This window comes from Pipra filicauda, unplaced genomic scaffold (genome assembly GCF_003945595.2).
Source record: "Pipra filicauda isolate LSUMZ 115617 unplaced genomic scaffold, ASM394559v2 scaffold41_size5083284_pilon, whole genome shotgun sequence".
Taxonomy (NCBI): Eukaryota; Metazoa; Chordata; class Aves; order Passeriformes; family Pipridae; genus Pipra; species Pipra filicauda.
In genome coordinates, this window is record NW_024104554.1 from 1090514 (window position 1) to 1116463 (window position 25950).

Consider the following 25950-nt stretch of genomic DNA (forward strand, 5'->3'; position numbering starts at 1 on the left):
ATTTTTAATGAGATGTTTTTATGCTACCTCTTTTTTAGAGGAAATGCAACAGAATATTTCTGAAAATCGCATTTTAAAATAAGATAAAAAACATAATAAAGAATTTTTAATGTTTTGTTGTGCATGCAGAATCATAAAGTAGGAATAGAAGACTTTAAATTCAGTTTTATAATGACTTCTTGCTTTCTAAGAATGTTTGAAAAGTTATGTATCTAATTCATTGGAGTTGATGAATTCTGTAGTATCTGTTTTCTCCTAAACTAAATGATAAAATAAAAGATAGGACAAGATCTTTTTAACAAATTCATTTATTTTTTCACCTAGGCATTTTATCACAGTAGCCTAATTTAATAATTGTCCTTTTATTGTATTCTTCAGCACAGACTAATCTTCTGTCAGTGCAGATATCATCATAACTGTGCGAAAATGGCAGTGTGCACAGGATTAGTATTTGGATCAGTATTTTCAGCGAAAATTGAAGTTTTGCAAAATCCTTTCTACTTCCCTTGCATGAAGACATTAAGTATAGCAGGACAGCAGAAGCCAGTGGCAATTATCAGCATTTGAAATCCTGCTTTTTTTCTGCCCTTTCTTTATACTGTTTGCTTCAACCTTCAATTTTCAGAAAAAAAACAAAAACAAAAACAAACCAAAGAAGAAAGCCCCTTTCTTTCTATAGTCCTTCAACTGTTTCCTGTTTAGTATAAGTAAGGATGAGATTAGGAGAATACCTTTTCATTCCTACAAGTTGCAACCTACTGAATTCCTCTCTTTGTTATTTGACACTCTTATAAATAAAAAGTGATTAAGTCTTGATTAAAACACAGGCATTTATGTATCATTCCAAACATAAGTGATAGGATAATTTTTAATTAGTAAATAATTTTTATTTTAATCGATCATAAAATATATAAGTATTATATTCTAACTATTAGATTATAACTATTATGCTCAGGGACATCCAGCTGGTGGACATGCAGCAGGTCCAAGTCTTTCTTGTTCCGGGAGCCCAGAGCTGGACATAGTACTCCAGGTGGGGTCTCACAAGAGCAGAGTTGTTAGGAATGTTGTTCAAAAATTTCAAAACAAAAAACTAAATCCTTCTCATGACTGTCTGGTCCACTGGAAAAAAACCCACCACTAAGCGTCCCCAAAAACTCAATACATAATCAAACTAAGCAAGGTAAACTGTCAAATTTCAGATATATGAAGCTGAAACATAATTATTGCCTTAAAGTATAGCTACGATGCCAAAAAGATATGGAAGCCAATACAGAATGCCTGTTCATTTCTTGATTTAAAAAACAGATGGACAAGAAGACCATAATTTACTATTTATGCGTGCTTATAATTGAAAGAGGAGATACCAGAAGACAGGAAGAGAATACAAAAATGTTCCCAAAGGCAAAACAGAGGTACAGGTCTACAAGAAAGTCCTGAATCTTTTTTCTCTCCAGTGACTGTATTGAGTGGAGTAGACCAAGGAGGGAAAACTATCTGAATCAGCAATTGAAAAAAAAAGCAATTGAAACAAATGCAAGTAAAGTGATAATATTAAGAAACAGAAATAATTCATTCAAGAATATAACTATTAAATATTTTCCTTTTAAAACTTGCTATGCTTTTTTTAAAGATGAACTATTAACCTAGTTGTTCTTGTTTGCTTTTTTTTCCAGAGTTAGTCACCTCTCAGTGAAATATTGATTTTTATTTTTTTTTAATCTTTTCTTTGCAGCTGTATCTTGTGGGAACCCTGGCACCCCAGCCAATGGTATGATAATATACACTGATGGAATTTTATTCTCCAGTTCAGTCATTTATGCCTGCTGGGAAGGTTATAAAACTTCAGGGCTAACTACTAGACATTGTACTGCTAATGGGACATGGACTGGCACTGCTCCAGACTGCACAGGTCAGAAAGAAACTTTCTCCTTCTAAAGTTTTAATGTAATAAGTCATCCAGGCTTCCTACTGAAAACTTTTGTTTTGATAGATAGTATAACACATTTTTCCACATGGCTCTGTCTTGTAATACATCAGTATTTTTATATATCTCAAGGTACATACCCTTTTAATACATGCTAAATGTTTCCAAAATATCTTTTTAAGATGGCTACATAGGTAACTTTATTGTATTTGTTTACCTGATGAGTGTCAACATTGATAATATAACTATAATATAGTAAAATTCTTTAGAATAATATTTTACTTCGGTGTTCCTCAATAGTTTCTGCTAGCTTTTTGTTTTCCTTTTTTTATTCTTGTGGTTTATGAAGGTTCAGAGGATGAAGTTCTAGTAGTTCTGAATTAGATTTTGTGTAATTGGATACATTACTGCGACAGTTTTTATTGTAAGCCAAATGAGTCAGAGTTGATCAATCACCATCCTGCTAAGGACCAAGAATCAGGGAGCAGCAAGACTGGGCTATTCCATCAGGGAAAGTGAGTGGAGACCAGAGGAATGCTACAAGGCAAGCAGGGCTAGTGGCCTCGCTGACAAAGCCAGACTCACAGTACATCAGTACAGTCATATACATAAAAAAGAAAAAAAAGAAGAAAAAGAAGAGGAATTTCATAACTCTGCTTGAATTGCATTGCACCACCACCATTAAGCATAACGTGACAAAGATACCACTATGAAGGAAGAAAAAGTCCTGTCAAAACTATCTAAACTATCACTAATAGACTGCAGTAGCAGTAGAGCACACCAGCGTGGGCTACTGATAAAGGAAAACAATATTTGGCCATGCTATTGAAATGCCAGAGAAAGATAGCTTTAGAGATAAAAATTAGAGATTAAGTTTTTATTTTTACGTGAAATATGTTGATCAGAATTGTTCTTGTTTTGTACACTAAAAAAAGACTTTAGCTATACATGGTTCAATGTACACATGGTTCAACGTTTATTAAAAAAAAAATCCCTTTTTTTCTTTTCCTCGCTAGTGATCAACTGTGGAGACCCAGGTGCATTAGCAAATGGCATTCAGTTTGGAAATGATTTCACCTTTAATAAGACAGTCAGCTATCAATGCAATCCAGGATACTTGATGGAGCCTCCAAGTTCATCTACCATGCGTTGTGTAAAAGACAGCACTTGGAACCAGAGTAAACCGGTTTGCAAAGGTGAACTTTTGAATTTACATAGTTTACAAATGTTGTTTTGACACTGTAGGTGAAATTCACTAATGAGGGTCTTTATTTATGAAAAAAAATTCTCAAATGTTCTCTGGGACATTACTGTTCAAATACAATTAAAATATTTAGACAAGTATTTGCGTAGAATTTGTATCTATTTTGCACATATACTGTGGTATAATATCAGTCAAAATAGTGACATTAATGACTATGGTAGAAACAAATCAGTGTGCAATGAAGATTGTCAGAGCACTCAATTTAAAAAGGAGTGAATGAAGAACACATTTTCCTTTTTGGGCCCTTTTATCTTGGATCAGATGGACAAAATTCTGCAAATCAAACTTTCTGTAAAACATTCCCTTGTTGCAAGTAGTGTAGTCATCCTAAACAGCCAAAAATATGCTTCCCACTTATCTAATTACAAGTGCTAACAGGAAGGTCATAGTGAGGATGAGGCTGAAAGGCAAATAAGGCAGCCTGGTGTAAATTGTTAGCACTACTACAGCAGCCCAGGGAGTAAATTTAACAGCCTAGGGCATCTTCTGCTTATAAAAGGCCTAGACTGCCAACTCACCTTCCAGTACTTCAATGTAGTGTTTAAGTCTAGCCTACTAATTAAATTTTGGCATATGTATTCAACTGACTGCATTTTCTGTTGTAAAAATCACTGGCTGAGTGATTTTATGGTTGTGCTCTTTGTTAAAAGAAATTATATGAAAATGTAAACCTAGTCATTCCAGATTTCATCATTTTAGGCACTCTTATCAGAAGATGGAAAACAGATAATTTCTAAGGCTCTTAGCCACTAATTACCAATAAAGTTAATTACCATTGTGTGCTGAAAGCCTTAGGAAATGAGCAGGTGAATGAACAAAATCATATTAAATAGTGCTGCAAAATTAGTTTAAAAGAAAATGTAAATATTTAGAATTTTACCTAGCTCAGTAACCTGTTGCCAAAAATAATCAGTAATGGGTATGTAGGGAAAAAATTTATAACTACATAAGCTATGTACTCTTTTGGCTTCTAGCAACCTACCACTAAGAGACTTCCTAGACCCAGCGGTTGTATATTTGTATTTAAATTGGTTTTCTGTTTATTACAGGCTGCTTTGTCAACACAGGTATGCTTTGTTGGAACAGAATAGCCTGAAATATCTTTTTTAGTTTCAAAAGTATGAGTATGTATTATATTGTGTTTTTCTAAATCCTGTAAAATCTTAAAATTATAAATTTTATTTTCTGACACAGCTATTACTTGTGGCCCCCCTCCAACAGTGCTCTATGGGAAAGTGGAAGGATCTGATTATCGCTGGGGTGCCAGTGTGAGTTACAGCTGTGCAGAAGGCTATCAGCTGTCTAACACAGCTATTCTCTCCTGTGAAGGGCGAGGAATTTGGCGGGGAGACATCCCACAGTGTTTGCGTAAGTTTTCAGGGTACAGTTGTGTTGGGCTTCACCAAAGCTACAATCAGTTGTCTTGTGCTACAGTCACAGAATCACAGTTTAAAAAGGACTCAGCTACGTCAGGTAATACATGAATTACTGCAGGATTCTCCCTCCTTCTACCAAAAAGCTTACCTTTGAAATTCAGTGGCTGTACCTATTTAAGGTCACGGTCTTCTTCCTTTCCCTGAAAGTCACCTCCATCTCTTTTTACCTAATTGGAACCATCACCACTTGCCTTATTGATAATCCTTTCAGATATTTTGAATTTGACTTGTGGTGAGCATGATTGAAATATTCCCTTACATTTTTCCTTTTTTTTCTTCCCTGTTTCCATTTCCGTTGACAGATGAAAACAAAGATGCTAACCCTTAAGCTCCTTGCTAAGCCTTGCACTCCTTTCTAAACAATTTTTTCTCTCTGAAGGCGAGTACATACCCTCATATCTTGCTTGTATTTGTCTTTCAGCATCTTCCAAATCTGTCAATTCATCTTCTTCAGTGCTTGAAATCTTGTCAGGACTTTGATAAACAATTTTTATTTTATCTAACTAGGGCAAAAATTTCCAGCCTACTAGTCTGAGGGTGACTGATGTGAAAACTGGTTGTATTTTGAAGCATTGCAATATAGCATTGTCTACTTTGGGAGTATTTTGTCATCCAAATCTAATCAGCATTTAAGTGTCTCAATTAAGAGGTCTATTTTTCTGAGTTAAGTTTTATGCTTACAATACCTATAACACTGACAATTAATTTTAAATTGCTGTCAAGAATTTATCAGAGCTACAATCCTACACAGATAAATGAACATAGCATTTACACTCATATTAAGTATGCCTGACTTGCACATAAAACAAGGTAGAATACTTCACTTAAAGAATGTGCAGTTTTTAATAACTCTTTTTCTTTCTTTCCTTTTTTATTAGCTGTGTTTTGTGGTGACCCTGGTACTCCCGCAGAAGGACGCCTCAATGGAAAAAGTTTCACCTACAGATCTGAAGTTAGCTTTCAGTGCAGACCCCCTTTTATTTTGATAGGCTCTTCAAGAAGATTCTGTCAAGCAGATGGTACTTGGAGTGGAATTCAGCCAACATGCATTGGTAATAACTACCACTACTTATGCTGTTTCTACTGAGAATATTCCCAATAAACTACTACATGATCATAAATCTAGCAATGAGCTATCCAAATATAGAAAAAAAATCTGTGTAATATAAAAAGAACTAGTAAATAAGGTTATGTTTTGAGTATAAAAATTTTAGGATAAACACAATCACATATGAAGCAATTTGTAAATTCACATAATTGCTTGTCTGCTGGAAATGCAGAATGTCAATATGTGCAAATGCATAAATTTGTTCTGTCTATTTTTAGAATCTCTTAGATATGCAGAAGACTATGGCAGGTTAAAGACCAGATTTTGTCACTGGAGAGTTCAAGGCATTTTTCAGAATCAATCCTAAATAAAAAAGCACTTTGGACTTTGTGAGAGTGGCTTGTACATCTCTGATCTTTTGAAATTCTGATCAACACCCAAATACGCTGTTTCTCATTGACTGATGTGCATCTGGTATGCTTTTAGCATGTTACATAATAAGACTGAGAGAAATGCAGGACACCTTTAACTCGCACTGACATCGGAATTTAGTCCAACTTGGGGTCACTTGCTAGAGAAAATTATTTTGGTGTTATAATAAAAAAATCATCTTTGATATTTCTAAACAATCACATTCAGATGTAGATTGTATCCCATTTATATACTTTGTTGCAGCTAAGATACTAGCTATGTAAAAGAGCTGGGGTGGGCACTCTGGGAAAAGGTGGTAAGTGTGGTTATTGAAAGCAGGCTGTATTTTTAAATGAAGACATTAACAGTCAACAGAATTATGTTATATGAATTCAAAACTTCTGCTGTCCTTAGTTTTTGTAAAGTGGGCAATGATCTTACACATATGTTTTTTAACAAAGGCGAGAAGTTTTCCAAAAGCTAAATTTCAGGTCTACTGAAAAAAATCAAATTTGAAAATGTCCTAACGACATTTCTGTTTATACTTAATATACCACAATATAGAAGCATATGGAAAGAACTGCATCAAAGATATAAGTTTTTATTTTACATCATAGTTTTTATGTTATTGTAAAAGGAAAATATTATGTAATCTAAAATATTTACAGTTTTAATTTCTAAGCAATTTGAAAGTTAAGAACAGTGAACAATACCTAGAATGACACCTAAGAGTACCATTTGGTGCAAACTTTTCTATTTCTGGATATCGATAATTTCCTTAAAATACTTTGAGAAATCCTCCTTTTTTATCATCACTCTTTCTTCAGATGAGACGTACCTTAAAAAGTCAATTCAGCTTCATGTGTCTGTTATTAGCAATAGCATTTCAGCTGTGGATAATTTGTAAAAAGTTCTTGAGCTGTTCAAGTAGCTCAAGGTCAGGAGCATGTTTGCTTTTTATTCTTGCACATTAGGTCAACATCCACCTAACTTTTGAAGTCCTTGGTAAATATGAGTCCAGTTGAATTTTTGTGCTCTACTGATGGTCAATATTGAAAATGGTTGTTGGCAAAGAGTGGAATGATATATCACATTATTGGAAGTGAAAAGTTCAATTTGCCCCTACAGAATACTAAAACTTGTTACAGATGAAATAGAGTCCCAAGCTGTGTTCTTCGTAATTCAGTGACAGCACCAAAGGAGACTCGGTTGCCAAGAGATAGTCACATACTACAAAAAGATCCACTGGATCAAGTTCTGTGCTGTCTAACTTCTGGATGTGGTTGGGCAGCCCCAAAGCCACCATCAGAAAATGGACATTGCTGAATCAAAAATAATTTCAGGCTTCTTTAAATTACACTTATGAAACCAAACAAATATAACAATTAGTTATATTCTGTTGGCATGTGCTTTTTTTATGGAAGCAGTGTATTTCAGCAACAAATGAGATAGTACTCTGTTTTCTTGTTGGCATAGGAAAAAAAATATATAAAAAAATTTATTTTACTTGCTATAAGAAAGCAGACTGATTATGGGTTTTATTTGTTTTTTGGGGGGGGACCGTTATTGATTTTTTTGTTCAGTTTTGGGTGTTTTTTTAGAAATCCAACTTAGTCATTAGGCTGTTCATTGGAAATTAATAGAAGCTAAAGATTTCCTTATGTATTTCCACTGCACTGTGAATAGTGAAACATACTGTGGATTCAAAGAGGTTTAAAAGAACAAGATTACTAAAAAAATAACCCTAACTCTAAAGTCTGCACTGCCAGAAATACCTGCAAAAATTATTTTAAAATAATGACAATGTACTGAAGCAAATTACTGTGATATATCTTGGAAATTTAGTTGGAAATACTAATGTAATATATAGAAAGGCACACATTCCATTAAAAATTGAATTGTTATCATCACTAGACATTGATGAAATTATTTAATCTTTGCAAACAGTTTTTGAGTATTCTTTCCATACCATAATAATATGTGTTTTGTTTCCCATTTTGCATTAGATCCCGCTCACAATACATGTACAGACCCTGGTACTCCACATTTTGGAATACAGAATAGTTCCAGAGGTTATGAGGTAATTTTCTTAATTATTATTTATTAGCTTTCTAAAATGAAAATGCTTTTAATAATTACAAATTTATTAAATTTCATAAGAAAAAATATCTGTAGGTTTAAATGTCTAATGCAAACCCTATGAAATTTCCACTCCCTTTTTAATAAAAACTCATGCTCCAAGGTTTTTTTACAAACATCCAGCTTAAAGAAAGAACTTCTAACCCTGCAATATATCATTTGTTCAGTCCTTTACAAGACTTCAGGAGGGAGGGCTATTTATAAATTGTCTACTTAATATGATATGGCATGATATAATTACTTTGGTTTATGATCATAACTCTTTCCTACATTGATGAATAGTTGGTAAATACCTAACAGCCAAAGACCTGTGTGATCCAAAGGCCATGTAGTCCTTGACAAAAAAGTCAGCATGTGGCTTTACTAAATTAGCAATTCATGTTATGTTTTATTCAGTCAGAGAAGATAAAATTATTCCGTGTTGTGTCCAGGTTCTCTGTGATGAATGTCCTTTCTACAATTTCCAAATTTCTCACAGGTTATTAGTTTAACAAGTGGTAGGTAGAAAAGTGATTGAGGAAATAAATGTAGATGCAACAACGACAGTCATTATATAGATTGATAAGCTCCATGGGATAGATTTTTCAGATACAAATATGTGTGATTGGAATCTAAAATATGTTCTGTTTGGGTTTCCTGCTTATTTCTGAACCTAGGGCAGTGTGCCACATTGCAATCAAGCTACTAGAACTGTTTTTCAAAAAGTCCTTTCTGTAAGTTCCTTTGGTTATTGGTACCCTCTCTCTCTGGCAATTTTGCTGGTTTTTGTTGTAATGGCTGTCATCTCTTTACTTTGTGCTCCTACCTGGCTCACAGATACCAAGGCACTGCTCCCCGAGCCACATCTTGTGGCCTCACCCCTAAGGTGGTTCTGCTTCTTGCAATAGGTGCAGTTGCCTTTCTGTTGTCTCATCTTGACCCTCTATCCGTCCCCATTTTCACTTCAAATGCAACTTTAATCTTTGCCCCTAATTTGGTCAGGATTTGTTTTCTTATTTCTCCTCCTTTTGTCTGCCTCAAAAATGGTCTTTAATAACAGAATTGTACCGGTCCATTCACTGTTCTACTGTCTGTTGAAGAAGAAGGTGGATTTTCTCTTCTCATTGACCTCCAGAGGCCATAGTAAATCTTTGTCTATTCTATATTAAATCTTTCTCAATACGTGCTTTCGCTCTCAGAACACTATCTGGTGCAACAACACGTAGACTTCTCTCTAATTACTAGTGAACTAGATTGTTCTGTGTTTTTTTCATATGTGATTAGTGGGCTTCCTGTTTGTATGACTTAACCAGGTTTCTAAAAAACAGCTTTTAACAGTTTTTAATCATTATAGAATAGTGTGATGACAGCCAGCAGACCTTTAAAGGGTTTTCCCCTACCTACCAGCATCCTATCTTGCCTCATTCATTCTGTGCCTTTTGTGCTTCACTGAGCTGTGAAAGTTACAAATGGCCCAACGTTTTTCATCCAAGTACTATACAAAGAGTGTATTGCTTTTGTTTTAATATTTACAAGTAAAATGAAAAAGCAATATAAGTCTGTAACCACCTTGAACTTATACATTATTTTTTGCTTGGTTTTTTGGAGCAATGGGAAAAATTTGCATATCATTCTTATTCACAGATGCCAGAATAGTCAATTTTGCAAGGAAGATGACTTTGAGTCAAGACTAGCCACACAGTGTTCTAGTCCCCACTACAGACATGCTGTGTGTCCTTGGCAAGATAGAGATTAATATGTTTAAAAATAGTTAGAAAGACAAGTCTACAAAGCCTTATCAGTAATTTGACCTTTAAAAATACCAGTGATTTTCTCAAGGTACTTCAGGAAGAAATGGTGTTACACTTGCTAAACATCTATCATGGTAATCAGGTTTTATGAAACTGAGTGTATGGTTAGCAGTTAGCCACTTTTGAAGATGCTCCTTTTTAATTTCCATTAAAGTCCTGCTATGACATTTGCAGCACAGACCTACCTGCATATCTATAATTGCAAGCTGTTTTACTAATATGCATCAATCCCTACTCATTTGCAACTTATACAATTTTTCCATGTGACGTTTCTTTATTACTGAGTCATATAACTTCCAATAATGCCAGTTTTGTCCCTTTTAAAAATTTATTTATTATTTCTTACCAAGATGTTTGATTTAAAACAAAAGTAATGTTTTACTGATCAGCCTCCCCCCACCCCCTTAAATAACTTGTCCTGGAGTTACATTTGAGCTACTTTTGTCAATACCATCAATAAATCCATTTTACTGAAATCTTCATGTAATCTCTCTCTCATCTGTTATGAAAATTCTTTATCACATGCACTTTTGTATCTAGTTTTCACATATTTCTATTCTTAGTGGAAATCCAAAGAGCATTTTCTCGGTTACTTTATCTTTTCTTCCGAGAAAGGTCGTTTCACAGTTGATCATAGGAAGGCTTTCCGTAACATCATTCTACTAGTTGAACATCTCAAATGAAAATTAGTCTATAGTAACAAATGCAGTGTAAGAAGTCATGGCCTGGAGTTTTCTCTAGTGCATTTATTTGTAGATGAAACAGTTCTTCGTAGTTTTTTGTTTTTCCTTGACTAACCCATGTTTAGTCAAGTCACACAATGAAAAACCTTTGAAAAAGACTTTATGGTGAAGTTCTACTGAAATATATGCAGTGATGTACAGAGAAGAGAGGCATCTCAGGCATTCAGTTTGCTTCTGTCACACTGACAAACTTAGTGGCAGAAATGTACGTGTCATTTTCTTCCATGTGAACAGCCTTGTCAATGTTTTTCCACATATTGCTTTCAAATAAGGTTACAAAAGATCAATTGCTCAAACTTTTCATCACATTAAAAAGAAAAAAGTTAAGCTCTAGAAACTGTGAAAAGCAGACATTTTTATTTTTGAAAAAATCTCTATATTAATTTACCACTGTCTTGAGATGTGGTATCTCTGTGAAGGATATCTCTTCTATCTAACATTCTGGTTTGATCCTTAGGTTGGGAGCACAGTTTATTTCAGATGCAGAAAAGGTTATCACATTCAGGGATCTACTACACGTTCTTGTCTTGCTAACTTAACCTGGAGTGGCATACAGTCTGAATGCATTCGTAAGTCCAGTTTCTATTCTAATGACTTAAAACACTGTGCAATTTTAGAAGAGTTATAAAGTGAAACGTGGAAATTCATAGTAAATTATATGGTTTTATTCAGAAAGAGTCTGTCCTCATCAACCTACTACATTAGCTACTTTAATTTAATCTAGGATATTTTGTGTGCATGTATTGGATTAATAAAGAACAGAACGTGACCTAAAATATGCGTGGGTGTATTTTGTTGGCTAGTATTTTGTGAATCATAAACTAAAAACCAACAAAACCAATTTTTTTCCAAACTATACAGGGTTATACAAATTATTAGTATATTTATAGCTCTGTATGAGTTGGAGGACATCAAATAACTATTGTGGTAAATGACACTGACCTAAGCTAAAAGTAGTTCGTTAGAATGTCCTTAGATTCTTATCCTATTTCAAATTATCCTTGGGTTGTTATAAATGAACACCATGTGGCACAGAGATATAAGCATACTGAGCAACCATATCTGTTATAATCATTTTACTATGACAAAACCTTCTTTCAACAGAAATCTATAGCACAGTAACCACTCTAATTTTCTGAACACAGAGTGGAAGTTATGCTTGAAGCTGTGACAGTACAATAATTCACCAATCATTGCAACCATGTACAATGGCATGTGCTTCTCTTAATTTTAACTCTTTCTTGATTGCTACTGTGATTTAATTTTGGTTTATTCTTTAAAAATATGTGATAGTATCATTTCCATCTTCCCACAATAATAAAACTATACACTCTGAGTGTTACTTTTACAAATAATACCTAGAGATTGTTAAAAGCTATACAGAGATTACATAATCAAAGGAAATAAATTGGCATGCATTTATTTCAAATTGCTTAATCTAATCCTATGAAAACTGCTTACCACCACTTTTTCTAACTCTAAAAATCCCTTTGCAGCTCATGCTTGCAGGCAGCCAGAAACACCGGCACATGTAGATGTGAAAGCAATAGATCTTCCTACTTTAGGGTATACTTTGGTGTACACCTGTCAGCCAGGATTTTTTCTTGCTGGTGGATCAGAGCATCGGACATGTAAACCAGATATGAAATGGACAGGAAAATCACCTATTTGTAAAAGTAAGTCATTACTCAAGTGATTTGTTGGGTCCTACTTGGTTGGAATTAATTTTCCCTGGCATTTTTATTTTATATAGTAGGATTAATTTTTTCCGCTTACTATTTAAAGACACGCATGACACAACAGCTTTTACTTTACGGAAGAAACAGTGAAGAAATCAAAAAGTGAGCATAATATCTAGAACTCATGGAGGAAGACAATGGGATATGTGTGTGTAAATGCACAGGCACACATATATGTTTTTACTCCTAACGAGCAAACAAAACCTAAATAATATAAAGTATTATTCTTAACTGCATTTATCTTTATTTCACAGTTTTAAATAGTATTTCAATAGTATTCAATAGTAATGTATGATTTTCTATAAGGAATGAAAAAAGTTATTTAATATCTTAGCTTTTAGATTCATGCAGGTGTGATTTTCATCTAAGGAAATCTTCTAAAATAAAAAAGAACAATAAAATTAAAAAAAATATCTTTGTACTAGATTCTTCTTTTATTTATATCAGTGTAATTTTCATCAATGTAACTTTGCTAGAGTAGATCTAAGTATATAGTTATGAAGTCTAAATTTGCTCTTCACACGAAAATAAACATGGCTATAAGTTCTCAATTCAGAAAAATAAAATAAAATAAAATAAATCTATATTTAGAATATGAATAAAGGAAAAATAGTCAGATGCCATGGGAAAGTTGTTTGCAATATGATTTTTAATTCTAATATATCGAAGTATGATGAATGGTTTTGATGTTTGAGCAATATTTAATTTTCCTTAATGTAAGGGTAGAGTTCTTTGATCCAGCATTGTTGTATGATCTACACATCAGAATTTATTTTCTTATTCTGTATCCCTAAAGGATGAGTTTTCATGGTACTGTATAAGTAATAATTTGAGATAAATGACCTTTTATGTTTTTTTTTTTTTTGGGGGGGGTGTTTTATTTATTGAAGATACAATACATAAAAGGTTTCTAAAAAAGGATTTTCTTGTTTTATTGGCTTACATTTTTTAGGTATAGTTCTCATTGCATGTCCTGCACATTTGTGCTTTCTTAGCACTCGATCAGTCTAATTAGTGAATTTTGGCTCCTAAAGGAAAAAAAAAACCCAACATGTAAGACTAGACCATCCAATGGGACATTATCCTTTCTAAAGTAGCAAATTATATGAGTCCAGAACTTGATCTGGGGTCAACGGACATAACTTTCCTGAGTGTACACAAATATAGCAAATTTCACCAGTTTCCCATGACATCTGATCCTGTTATCTTAATCAAGCTATCTAGCCTTTGCTGGTTTGTGTTATAAATGCATCAGTCTTACTTAACACAATTTTTACTATTATAATATACTATTATTTATAATTAAAGATAGTATTTTCCCCTCCATAAGGCTCTCTTTTATAGCACTGGGACTGATATAAAAATTTTGGGCCTAAGTGTGTGAAATAATAGGCTAACCAGACAATTTTGCACAGTAAAATTTTTGTTTACCTAAATTATTTTCTGATAGTTTTGTGCAAGTATGTGTATAGTTTAAACATGAAAAGTATTCAAGACCAGTTACTTCTGTTTTAAATATGGCTCTATTGGATTAGAGATGATTGCATCCATCAGGCATTGTTTTACCATTTTATTAAATAAAAAAAAAAAAAAAGAAAAAACCCACACAAATATGTTCATGAAAATGATAATTTGTCTTTTTACTTGTAGGTAAAGGAGTGAGAGAAGTTAATGAAACAATAACTAAAACTCCAGGTTTGTATACAAGAAGAGCTTTAGATCTAAATAAATTAAATTGATTTACACCCTAGATTGTTATGGATAATAAAATTATTTCCAATATTTAAGTATTTGTTAATCATTTTCAAGGAATGTTAATGTTGAGGTCTTTCATAATAACTGATGCCATGTAAAACCTATTCTATTAAATTCTTTCACAAGCAATTTTTTTATAGTTCCAATTTTGTAAATTGCATAAAATCTCTTGTCCAGCAAAAAAAAAAAAAGGAACATTTACATACAAAACTCAGATTTAGTAGTTTTATATCAGAAAGATTGCTATAATGGAGAGCCTTATAATGAGTGTATACTATAATTGCAGGAATTCAGTTCAGTCAGTTCTGCACTTTACATTGCAAATGTTGGAAAAAATACATCAAAAAAACACACAAAAAAAACAAACAAAAAACGACCCCAAAAAACCCTTCAGAAATTTTGATGGCCTTCATGTCATGAAAATTTTTCATGTACTCCAAGATAGGTTTTCTGAAATTTTGTGGACACCAGGCAGATGTCAAGGCAGGCAAACATTACTTCTGCTTTCCTATGCCACCTTGTGAACATGTGTGCAGTTAACCTATTCCTCCTGCCAGTGACAAAATAGAAAAATACATCTGAGAAATCCTTAATGCAGGTCCTTTTAGATTCAATGCTTTTCAGAAAATGAAAGGCCTAAATTTTTTATTGAGTTATTTAAAAATTAGCAGAGTTATCACCAAATAAATGAGCTTGCAATTCTATATTTTGAATTTTAGCAAAGCTGCAGGGAAAATAAAGATTAATGGTTCATGCTTGTGGCATTTCACAGAAGGACTGTAGAGTAGATGGGATGAAAAGGTATTTCTGCTAATAATTAACCTTCCTGGTGAGTTTGTTAGTGAGAGTGTCAGGTGAAACCGTAAATGAGTTCCTCTGAAATGCTTTACTTCTGCAGACTCACAATAAAGCAGAATGTAATGTGCATTCATTATAATTAGTATACAGTCTTCATTTATTGGGGGATTCACCTCACCAAACACCTAAGGTATGCATTATTCTGCTACCACACAGATTTTGAAGTTTCAATGCCAAATTAAAATGCAGACCTAGTCTCCAAATATATCCACTATGCAGAGTATCAGTATCAATTCATACTGTATCATGTCCCTTATGACTAGTTCTGATAAGTAAGTACTATTTGAAAAGTATTTTTTTAAAAAATTAAATGTTTTGGTTGCAAATGCCAATAATACTAAGGAGAAAAAGGAAACTATACGTATGACAATAATTAACAATGAAAGGTTGTAAGCTTTCAAAAAAGAAGTCTGCACTAATATTTTGTCTTTTAAAATTGTAAATTCTCTTTAGGATAGAACACTGTGTATTTTGAAGCACTTTCTTTACTGTGTTATCTTGACTTTTAGTACAATTTGATTTACTGCTAACTATTTTGAACAGAATTAAACTAATATTGTTAAACTAGAGTTTTTGTAACAGAATAGATTAATGTTCTGATTTATCATTTTTAGATATCTGAATACAAGTTATATTTGTAATTGATTATTAAATTTCTTTTTTTTCTGGAGTTAATGCCTTCATAAACAATAGTAAATATTTTTGCATGATTGAGTATAGGTCACAACTAAAGAATCCTTACAATACACATTTGAAGTTTAAGAACTGAATTACTCTGGTTTTCCATGGTTCTCACTGCTTTGTATAGTCTTCCCAAAAATGTTTAGGAAGGTGTTTTAATGGGTAGCCATGGATTTTCCAAATTATCTTGTTCTTAGAAGAATCTGCAGTCCGTGCAGTATTGGAATAATAATACCCAGTTCATTTTTCTCATTCTGCTTTTGGTGGGAAAGGCAGGGGCATTATAAGGGTTCAGCACAATCAACTCAGAGCCACTCCAAATCCTCAGCAGCATCCCCGGGGACTGCAGCACTTGCATTTTAATGTTTTACAAAAACATGACTGGGGAAGCAGAAATACAATTTTTTCCCCTACTAATTCTGTCCATCTGCAGCAAGTGCAAATTCTGTAAATACTGAGTCAACAGTACCATTTTGTAAAGCTTAACAGATATTATTGACAGAGTAGTTAGACAAACTACAGAACGAAGATGTTGAATGTGGTGAAAGTATGTTCCTTTATAAAAACCTTAAATAGTACCTCTCAGGTTCATACTAGTAATACTAGATGTTTACTTCCATAAGAATTTCATCAGACACAAAATTTTAATTAAAAACATAGACAAATAAAAAATAATTTTAATTTTTTTTAGTGCCAGGTTTCAAATTTATGCTATGTCATCATTTTAGCAAAACAATGGGAAATACATAGAAAATAGTCTGAACCCTTTATAGAATTCATATATATGCAGAAATTGTATGAATTCTAAGGACTGTGAGATACCAATAGAAATGTAATCTTTCAGATTTATAGTAGTAAGTTGAGGTTACGTAGTGTAAAGCCCAAGTCCTGCACTGAGTTTTACTTTGGAAACTGAACACTTAAAATTCTTCAAAGCTGTTATACTCAAAGCCATATAGTAGATCTCTGCTCACTTGGAAGCCAGTGGTGGTACCAATGACCTAGAGAGGTTTTCAAATTGTGCCACATTTAGCTTGAACACTTGCATTGTGACTTTTGCACAGTTTAAAGGCACTTAAGAAGTTATTTATTTAGTCAGCAGCTAGTCAGCAATCAGATTTTCAGATGTATTGCCTGTCAGGTATTATTGCCCTGGCTTTCTGTTTGATTCATTTTTGCAATAAGTGATTAGATAGAGGAGGAAATATCCATAGAACTTATTCAAAATGGATACATCAGATACCTCTACTGATAAATTTCCTTCAGTATAGACGGCTACCTTTGCATGTGCTCAGAGTTTGATAAAATGCAAAAAAAAAAAAAAATCCAATTATTTAATTTAAGATTTTAATTAGCAGAGTGTGAAACACTTCTAATGTCAGTCTAGCTATTTTGCAAGTGTCATTTGTAGTGGTCATGGATAGTAAGGGTGAATTTTAATAGTTGCTAGGGCTGTTATTTTGTCAAGATATTGTGATTGATTAAAGTATTCTTTTAATGAAGTTTTAGTTTAATTCTTAAAGTTTTACTCCTAAATAGTAATGCTAGAAAAACTTATAACTAAGTGGAAAAATCTCTGTTGTCACATATCAGAAGCTACCAGGGAACACTGGGTGCTGTCTGGCCAGGAGGAGGGTTGGTCTCTTTCAACCAGCTTTACTGTTTTTTAACTTAATTGTCACGTCTGAAGGAAGTCTTTCCCAAATTTTATAACAGAAAAGCATATAGGAGAAATATAACAATGTGTAGGGGAGAAATTAATGTTCAAGACATGTAGCACCTTGTAAATGCTTCTGATGTAAAATCTCCTCCTAAGAATTTTTTCTGTGTTTTTAATTAATGTTAATATTACAGATACTGGTGAGTGAAAGATATTTTCTACTTTTTAGGTGATTTAAACACATATTAAAAATATTTAAAATACAACATTTAACACCTAAATAATTTATTTTTCCTGTGTAGAGGAAAGATACAAATAACATCAAATAAATTACCCAAATACATATACTTTTTCCAATGTCATTCTTCATTTTATAGGATTTTCAGATAATTCAAACTGCAGTTGCTAAGAAACAGATCTTTATTTTAAATATAAAAAAAAGTTCCCTTCTCTGACAACTTCACTGTTCACAAGTGCAGTAATACTGTATGGAGAAAAGCTGTGATGTCTAAAAATGACTGATAAAACTGTACTTGAAATTCAGTTAATTCAGTTGAATATTCAGTTGATATTCAGTTGAAAATCACACACAGTACTGCTTTGATAGATTCATGAAACAAAAGGGATGTCCTAAGAGAGTGTTTCCTTCCAGGAATCCTTGACTTCAGAATATTATTCCCCTTTTTCTCATCATACCTTAGGGCTACAGGGCTTTAGGGGAAGAGTCCATTATTTTCTGTAGTCTTGAGGACATTCACTGAATCACACAAGCTATGAAGTGTGAGGTTATTTAAGAACATATACTGTGATGGAAAGGTGTAGTATATTATAGGCAATTCTGTGGAAAAGTCATTAGATATATTGTCTTTATTGTTGTAAAATGTTTACTATAAGGCCTCCTTATAATAGTGGATTGATTCTGTAACAGAAAAAATGAGGAACATAAGTATGGCTGGAAAGATGGTTACTTTGTTGTAGTTTACTTCTTTCTTTGTTTCTCTTTTTCACTTATTTAGTTCCCTCAGATGTGTTTTTTATAAATTCACTGTGGAAAGGGTTTTATGAATATTTAGGAAAAAGACAGCCTGCTACTCTCACTGTTGATTGGTTCAATACCACAAGCAGCAAAGTGAATGCCACGTTCATTGAGGCATCCAACATACAACTCAAACTATCAGGTAGGTTTAGAATTTGGTGTTAAGCAAGCTGTTCTTTTAGTTTATTTTTTTTAATATGTTCAGTTTCTATGTATTTTCATCCAAATGAAAAACAAAACAAAAACTTTATGTTTGCCCTAAAAATCTTTTTCTGTCTGTTTTGCAAAAGGAAAGGTCCTAACATAATGGTCTGCACAGATTTCAGTCAATTTATGTTCAGTCACTCATCTATTTTTCCTGTTATATTTAAAACAGTGTATATAGGCATTTTAATAACTGTTCCATTGAAAAGCTCAATTAATCAATAGTGATTAATATTTAAAACAATATGGTCTTAATAATGGCATAGCATAAAATAGGTATGGAAAACTAAATAACTTTGTAAATTATGCATACATTTTAATCAATATCATGCATTCCCTTCTGCAAATCTGACCGTAAAGTTCAGATTTAGCCTCTCATCACAGGTATATTGAAATGTGCATTATCAGCTATCACTATCTGTTAAGGTTGAGAGTTCAGATAGAGTTTCCACAGTTGGCTGCCAAAAAAGAAATTTTCTTTTACTGCAGTATTGATATCTACTACAGCTTATACTGTTGTGATGTGAGTCAAATCCATTTTTTTACAGTTCAAGGAAATTCCAGGCATGGAATTATACCTGTATTCAGAATTATTGAAATACTGTATGAAAAGACAAGTATTCTTTTATGTATGAAATTGAACAGTACAAATCAATCTTTGAATCCTGTTATCAAATATGATGAGATGAAAGACGAGTTAAATAACATCCTGCTATTAGAGCACCTTAAATCCTGGGGTTTTCCATTCTTTGAAATTCAATTATTACAGAATGTTTTCTACAAACTAGTCTAGTTCTAAAGCACTTAGATTTTAAATGATATTTGAACAAAACGGTTGAAAATTTATTTCAAAAGTATGTCTTACCTCCTTTATATTAATAGGTGTTTACAAGAAGGAAGAAGCCCATTTGCTCTTGAAAGTTTTCCATATTAAAGGACCCAGTGACATTTTTGTAAGCAAGTTTGAAAACGACAACTGGGCTCTAGATGGTTATGTAAGTAGCCAGATTGCCAAGGACAAATCTTGCTGAGTTTAAATTTTGAAGCAATTTCTGGTTACCTCTGTAACTCTACCTATTTTTTTGTATTACAAATGTGGAAAACAGCACTCGATGTCAGTGCAGAGATTGCATTACCTTTTTCCTTTAAAAATATGTATACAAACTTCTATCTGCCATTCACCGAGTAGATTTTTTAGTTTATGAAAGGGAAGGTTTACGAAAGGCAAAAACGTGGCATATTTTGCCATGGTTTTACCTTGTTTCCTTGGATGGGAGAGGGAATTTTACCTTTAGAAATATTGTCCTTTTTTGGTTTGGTAAATAATTCACTGCAATAAAATTACATCTAATCTTGAAGAAAAACAGTGCTGGTTTACTCTTTACATTTCTCCTTTCTGCCTCATGATGCTTTCTATGGAAAATAATTTAAAAATCTGACAATTCAGCAGGCTTCTATATCTGTATACTAAATTATGTGTATGGCATTTGAGGAATTTTAAACCCCAGCAATATATGTCAGATATTTTAGAATCATTCCAGGTGTTATTTTGAAACTTTGTTTAATACTGTTGCAAATTTAAAATAATAAATATTGTATAAGCATAGAGAATTCACTAATATTTTTAAGGCTAAAAGTGAAAATCTGGACTCCATATTACTCTAAGTCAGAAAGACAAATGGTTTAACATTGTTGTTTATTTGTTTCAGAAATCCTTTTTTTCTGTTTCAAAAAAAAATCTAGGTATCCTCAGGGCTTGAAAGAGGTGTTTTTACTTATCAAGGTGATATACATGGAAAAGACTTCGGAAAATTTATGCTCCAAAGACAAGGTAAATGCTTTCATAGAGCTTTAATATGTATAATCTTTTTGGGTCTTGCAAGATCGAATTCAACAAATTACTCAACTATCTAGCTAAAGTAAGCACATTTATTTCATGTCACTACTATTGTAAAAGACATAACCAAATATGCATATTTGAAATTTACAGTTTAAATCCTAATTTAACTCTGTTTAACATGTTACTATCATAGGTTTTCTAGCACAACAACCTCATGAGGACAGGATACTCTTAAAGAGAATGCCATTGCAAGTGTTTGCTTTTTTATGAATGTCTTTTTGAAAGTAACAGGGGTGTCATGGAATGCAAACACAATTCCTGCTCAAATGTATAAATCATTTAAGAAATTAAAGGGACAGAATCAACCCTAATTTTGATAGTGTCATTTAGATAGTGCTTGTTGGTGGTGGATGTTTTCAGAATGTACATGTATGTGGACAGAATTCTACTTTATTGTCAGTAATATGAAATGACTGTCTGAGGTATGTATTAGAGCTACAGTTCAAGTGCTCCAGCAGCTGATGTAAAACTAGTTATTTTATTCATAAACCAATTTTTTTCATAAATAAAAAAATAGAAATAGATAAAACAATTCATAAAAACTAAGAAAACATTTGCTCATTAAATATAAACTCATAAGATATTTTTAGCAAATACCAAATGTAGACATCCGCATTTCCTGATCCTGGAACTAGTACAGAGCGGTCAGAATATGGTATATATACAGAGAAATACTGGTCTAAGAAGAGGAGACAGCCTAGCCAATATATCTATAGCAGCCTGTATGTACATTTTATAAACTGCCTTAGCTCCATTAGCTTCATTGCTGCTGTACCCAATGCCCTTTAGAGTTCTGTCGAATTTCCCTTGTATTTCTTTACTCTATTAACTACTGCAACAGCAGTTATGCTATGGATTTGCTCATCTTGGCCACCTATCAGATTGCTAGATATGTTTAGTCACAAGGGGCTCTTCAGAGCCTGAACCTAAGCACTGCCAGTTATGGAAGCTGAATATAAGTCCAGTCTTCAGAGTAAGCTCTTGTGAAGGACAGATGATTTGTCTGCCTGTACTTTTATGTAATCTTTATTAGTGTAATATCTAAGCTGTTTTTACTTTCTGGCTATAAAAGTAGAGCATCAACATTTGTTCAAACATATGTCTGTTAAGCAGCCTGGTGTCTTTAAGCAGTGAGAGTGTGGTTTGTTGTTTTTATTTGTGGTGTATGTATGCATTTGTGTTGGTTTTTTTTCTTAAACCAGGTCAAAAAATATATCCATGTTTTGCCAGCTACCTAATAAAAGTTTGACTCTATGTGAAATTGATAACTCAGGGGGTAAATGAAGAACAAACAGAATGACAGTTATTGAATTCTCCAGTGGATGTATTCTACAGTAGTGGAAAACTTTGTCCAAATCACCCTCAAGAGTTGCAATCTGATCGCTCAGTTTGTATAATTCCAAGGCTAATAAGGAGCTGAAGTGTCCAAGTTACACATGCATTCCTGGACTGAATGCCTCTCATCTTCAGCTTTGACATCTCAGCAGACATCTTGCTGAAAATGCAGATACCATCTCTTTTACAAGATTGCTAAGTAGACACTGATTTATAGAAATGAATTGCTTATTGTCTATTGAAGAATCTATAGCTAAAAGGAAACAGCACATTTCCATCCAATACAGGTCATAATATCTGTCAATACCCTCTCATATTCAAGGATAACTTGCTTTGGTTTTTAAATCTGTTCTGTTCATGAATATTCTCGTACATCCTCTGACTGAAGACTTAACATATTTCTGTTTTTTCAGGAAGTTAAATTATTTGCTGCCTTTACACTAAGCCAGAAATACACATAAACTGTGCATGCACTGGCGCATACATAAAGCAATATCAATTCTTCACCTGCACCATACTTCAAAGCATTTATTGAGAACTACTTGCTTAAGTGTGAAAGACCAATCTGTTTGATGAAGAGTTCTCTATAACACAATGCTAGAGAAATACTGATCTCAGTGGATATGCTCAGTCTTGGAACTTAACAACATGAAAACAGAAAGGACTTTTCTTCCCTAGTACCGTTTATGCTCTTTCAGAAGCAATTCTGGTTGTAACCTTAGAAAATAAGGGCAAAGAGAACTCTGCTATCAGTCTGTCAAAAGATCTAGAACTGTACCTGAGCCTTCTTAAGAGGCTCAAGTTGTGACACTAAAGTATTTAACTTCTTTTGCCAAGTTATCAGTCATTGCCAGAGGCTTTTGTTTTGTTTTGTTTTAGCAACTTGGTCTCCAAACACTGCACATCTGTGGCTAGATTCATTTTTAGCAATTGTTTGATGCCTGTGCCTCAACACTGCACTTCTAGAAGATGTTTATTCTAAAATCTTGTTAATTTCAGTCTAGACTCTCCTTTAAACTTGTATGAAAAAGTGGCTTTGTGAGAACAGAGATTTACTTCACCAAATTATTATTTTCCCGTGTTTATTTCCTCTGGATAAATACAATGACCCATTTCTCTTCCTTTGTTTTTTTCTTTCAAAGTACTTTTTTAGGTTTTTTGGACTGAAATAACATATCTTGACAAAAATATGAAATATGCATAATTAATTTGCATCTATGGTATATTGGGTCAATGGCTGTGAAATACACGTTCATTTCTTGAAATTAATCAACTCTTAAAAGAATTGAACATCAGGGGACATGAATTTTAAATTTCGCTCTATAAATCATCCTTCCTCTCTAGATCATTTGACACAGCTTCCATCATTCATGAAGAAACTCTGCATCTAAACAGGATATTCAAAACTTCGATGTACACAACTGTTGTGTGTTAGCCAATGCACAGATAGATGGCTAGGAGCAATGAGCTAGGAGACTATATGTTAATATATGTCTACACCCAATGAGGTACCTTCACCATGACTCTTTGCTATCCAGCAGGTTTGGTCAGGTGAAGAAATTCCAGCCTATATTGTTTCTTGGAAGCTGCTGACTTGCTTTCAGTGTTGGTATTTTTTGCTCTTAAATCCTTGACCTGCTAATTGTCTTTGTCCCAGAAATTACTCTTATATATGTAATTATACTTTTCTTATCTTTCATGGCTTTTGCTGTCACACATTCTCCAACTTCAACAGCAGTTCTCATAGTAAAACTACACCGTGCTGTACTGATGCCAGTCAATTGAAACTCTGGGCTAGGAGTCAAAAGAGAAGTGCATATGAAAGATCCAAGCAATAACAAGGAAATGTTCTTTGTCATAAAATCAAAAAATGGCTTGGGTTGGAAGGGACCTTAGAGATCATCTAGTTGTAACCTCTCTGCCATTGGCAGGATTGCTCCCACTAGATCAGGTTGCACCGTATTTTCTTTTAAAAAAGTACTATTTTCTATTAGGTAGAAATGAGAAAACTCAGCAGCCATCCAAAGGGTAGAAATATATAGCTTGTGCAGTATTGGCTTCACTATATGTTATCAAAATTTGCATTTCACCTGGTTGCTGCTAGTTTTAGGAGGCTAAAAAACACCCTCTTATTCTGTGAAATATTAAAAATCCCCATTTATAATCTTACTGGATATCTCTCTATTAAATAACACAATTCACAGTTACAAAGTATGGCTGTTTTAATGAAAAATAACCCAAATTATCTTTTGCATACATTTTTTGTTTCCTGTGTGTATATGCAGATATTTCCACTATTCTGGTTTTAGCTGTGTAGCAATGAATACCTTGATTTGGGCAGTACAATAGGCTTTCCCATTTCTTATCATGATAACACTGTCAGAAGAATTACAAAATTCACATCAGGATATATTTAATCATAAACAGCTCTGAAAACTATTGTAATAAGAAGACCAGACCATGTTGAAGTTATATTACATCTCATGCATGTATAAAATTCAAATTATGCAGAATTGCAGCAAAGTTTCTTTTCCATAATGAAAAGCACACCCAATGCACAGTCTGGACCTGGTTAACACTTCTCCAGTGCCAATTATAGGTTGTAGATTTCAGTTAAAAATTTCAAGCTTGTTTACCCTAAATGTGGTACTTTAAAAACTGTAGAGCTATAGTATATTTGATTACCTCCAGTAGGAGTTTTGAGTATTAAGTATTAAATGTAAATCAGTAATCAAGCATAGATAACTTAAAAAGAAGTTTTTAAGTGTAAGTTTGTACCTACTTTTAAATGTTTGGTTACACAATTTTTGTTGTTTTTTTTTTTTTTTTTAATTTATTAAACATACCAAAAAATTCATACCAAAAATTATTATGAATGTCAAACTACTGTTTTGTTTTAGATGTATTCTAGTTAGATATTTTATAATTTTTCTGCTACTTATAGACTAAACTGTATCTATCATATATATGCCATGATGATAGTTTTGAGATATAAATTAAGACTTCATTGATCACACGTAGTTCTGTTTTGAAATTTAAATAAAAGACTATTAATTCCAGATTTTTGTTGATATAAGCTGACTACAATGCTAGCATATTTTTTATTAGTTACTCCAGATAATTGGAAAAAAAAGCTGGTGATTGTGATAGTTAAGGATGAAGAAAGTGGTAACTCCATGGGATTTTTTTCCAGAGTCTATCACTTCTTCTAATCAATAAAAATTTCAAAGGAACATTTAAATTATTATTTCTAAACCTCTTCTCAACTGTGGGAACTACTTTAGTTTATCTGTCTTTAATTTAGATAGGTTGGAGAATGTGCAGTACATGTGCAATGCAATACAAATACATAAATTTATGCCAAGATTCTTTCCACACCTTGAGTGTTTGGACAAATACTGGATAACTGAAGTCCAAGGATTTTTATAATACACTGATTATATTCTAAATTAGTTCAGAGGGAATTAAGGTACTTCACAGCAGTGTGATAAAGTTCATAATATGATCCCAGCTACCACAATATTAGTTTTATTAATTTGAAAAGATCTTCTTTCACGAGTTCTACAGAGGAATATACCAAGTCTGAAATGTGACAGAGGATTAAGACAGTGAAAAAGATTGTAGTACAGTATTTTGTCATGTTAAGTGGTCAAATGTGGCAATACTGAAATTCCTAGGGAGGTTGACTTTATTTTAAAGGCAACTTAATTACTTCCCAAAATTTAATACATTTTTTAAAAGTATATATATAAAATGTATTATTAGCAATTGAAACATCAAAAGTTTAAAGATATCTCACAGTTCAAAAACTTATTTCATTTGTATTTTGCATTGAGTTTGAACTGCAAGAAATCATAGAATCAAAGAATGGTTTGAGTTGGGAGGGACCTTAAATGTCACCTAGTTCCAAACCCCCTGTCATGGGCAGGGGTGGCACTGACTAGGTCAGGTTGCCAGGGCCCCATCCGATCTGACCTTGGACACTTCCAGGGCTCATAGGAGAATTGTTACTTTTTTCTTATTT

The 25950-nt window shown here is 33.1% G+C and overlaps 1 protein-coding gene across 3 annotated transcripts in view; it reads left to right on the plus strand.

The window, feature by feature from the left end:
• The window catches only part of CSMD1 (CUB and Sushi multiple domains 1), a 1092404-nt gene that overhangs the window by 1059396 nt on the left and 7058 nt on the right, over window positions 1-25950 (plus strand). For 2 of the 3 annotated variants that reach the window (XM_039385566.1, XM_039385564.1), the window contains exons 58-68: window positions 1736-1912; window positions 2944-3123; window positions 4386-4559; window positions 5506-5679; window positions 8093-8166; window positions 11216-11327; window positions 12255-12434; window positions 14148-14192; window positions 18468-18629; window positions 19574-19686; window positions 20435-20522. In XM_039385566.1, coding sequence (XP_039241500.1) covers window positions 1736-1912; window positions 2944-3123; window positions 4386-4559; window positions 5506-5679; window positions 8093-8166; window positions 11216-11327; window positions 12255-12434; window positions 14148-14192; window positions 18468-18629; window positions 19574-19686; window positions 20435-20522 — 1479 coding nt within the window. The remainder of the gene's footprint in view (window positions 1-1735; window positions 1913-2943; window positions 3124-4385; window positions 4560-5505; window positions 5680-8092; window positions 8167-11215; window positions 11328-12254; window positions 12435-14147; window positions 14193-18467; window positions 18630-19573; window positions 19687-20434; window positions 20523-25950) is intronic. The other variant, XM_039385565.1, reaches the window with a different exon arrangement.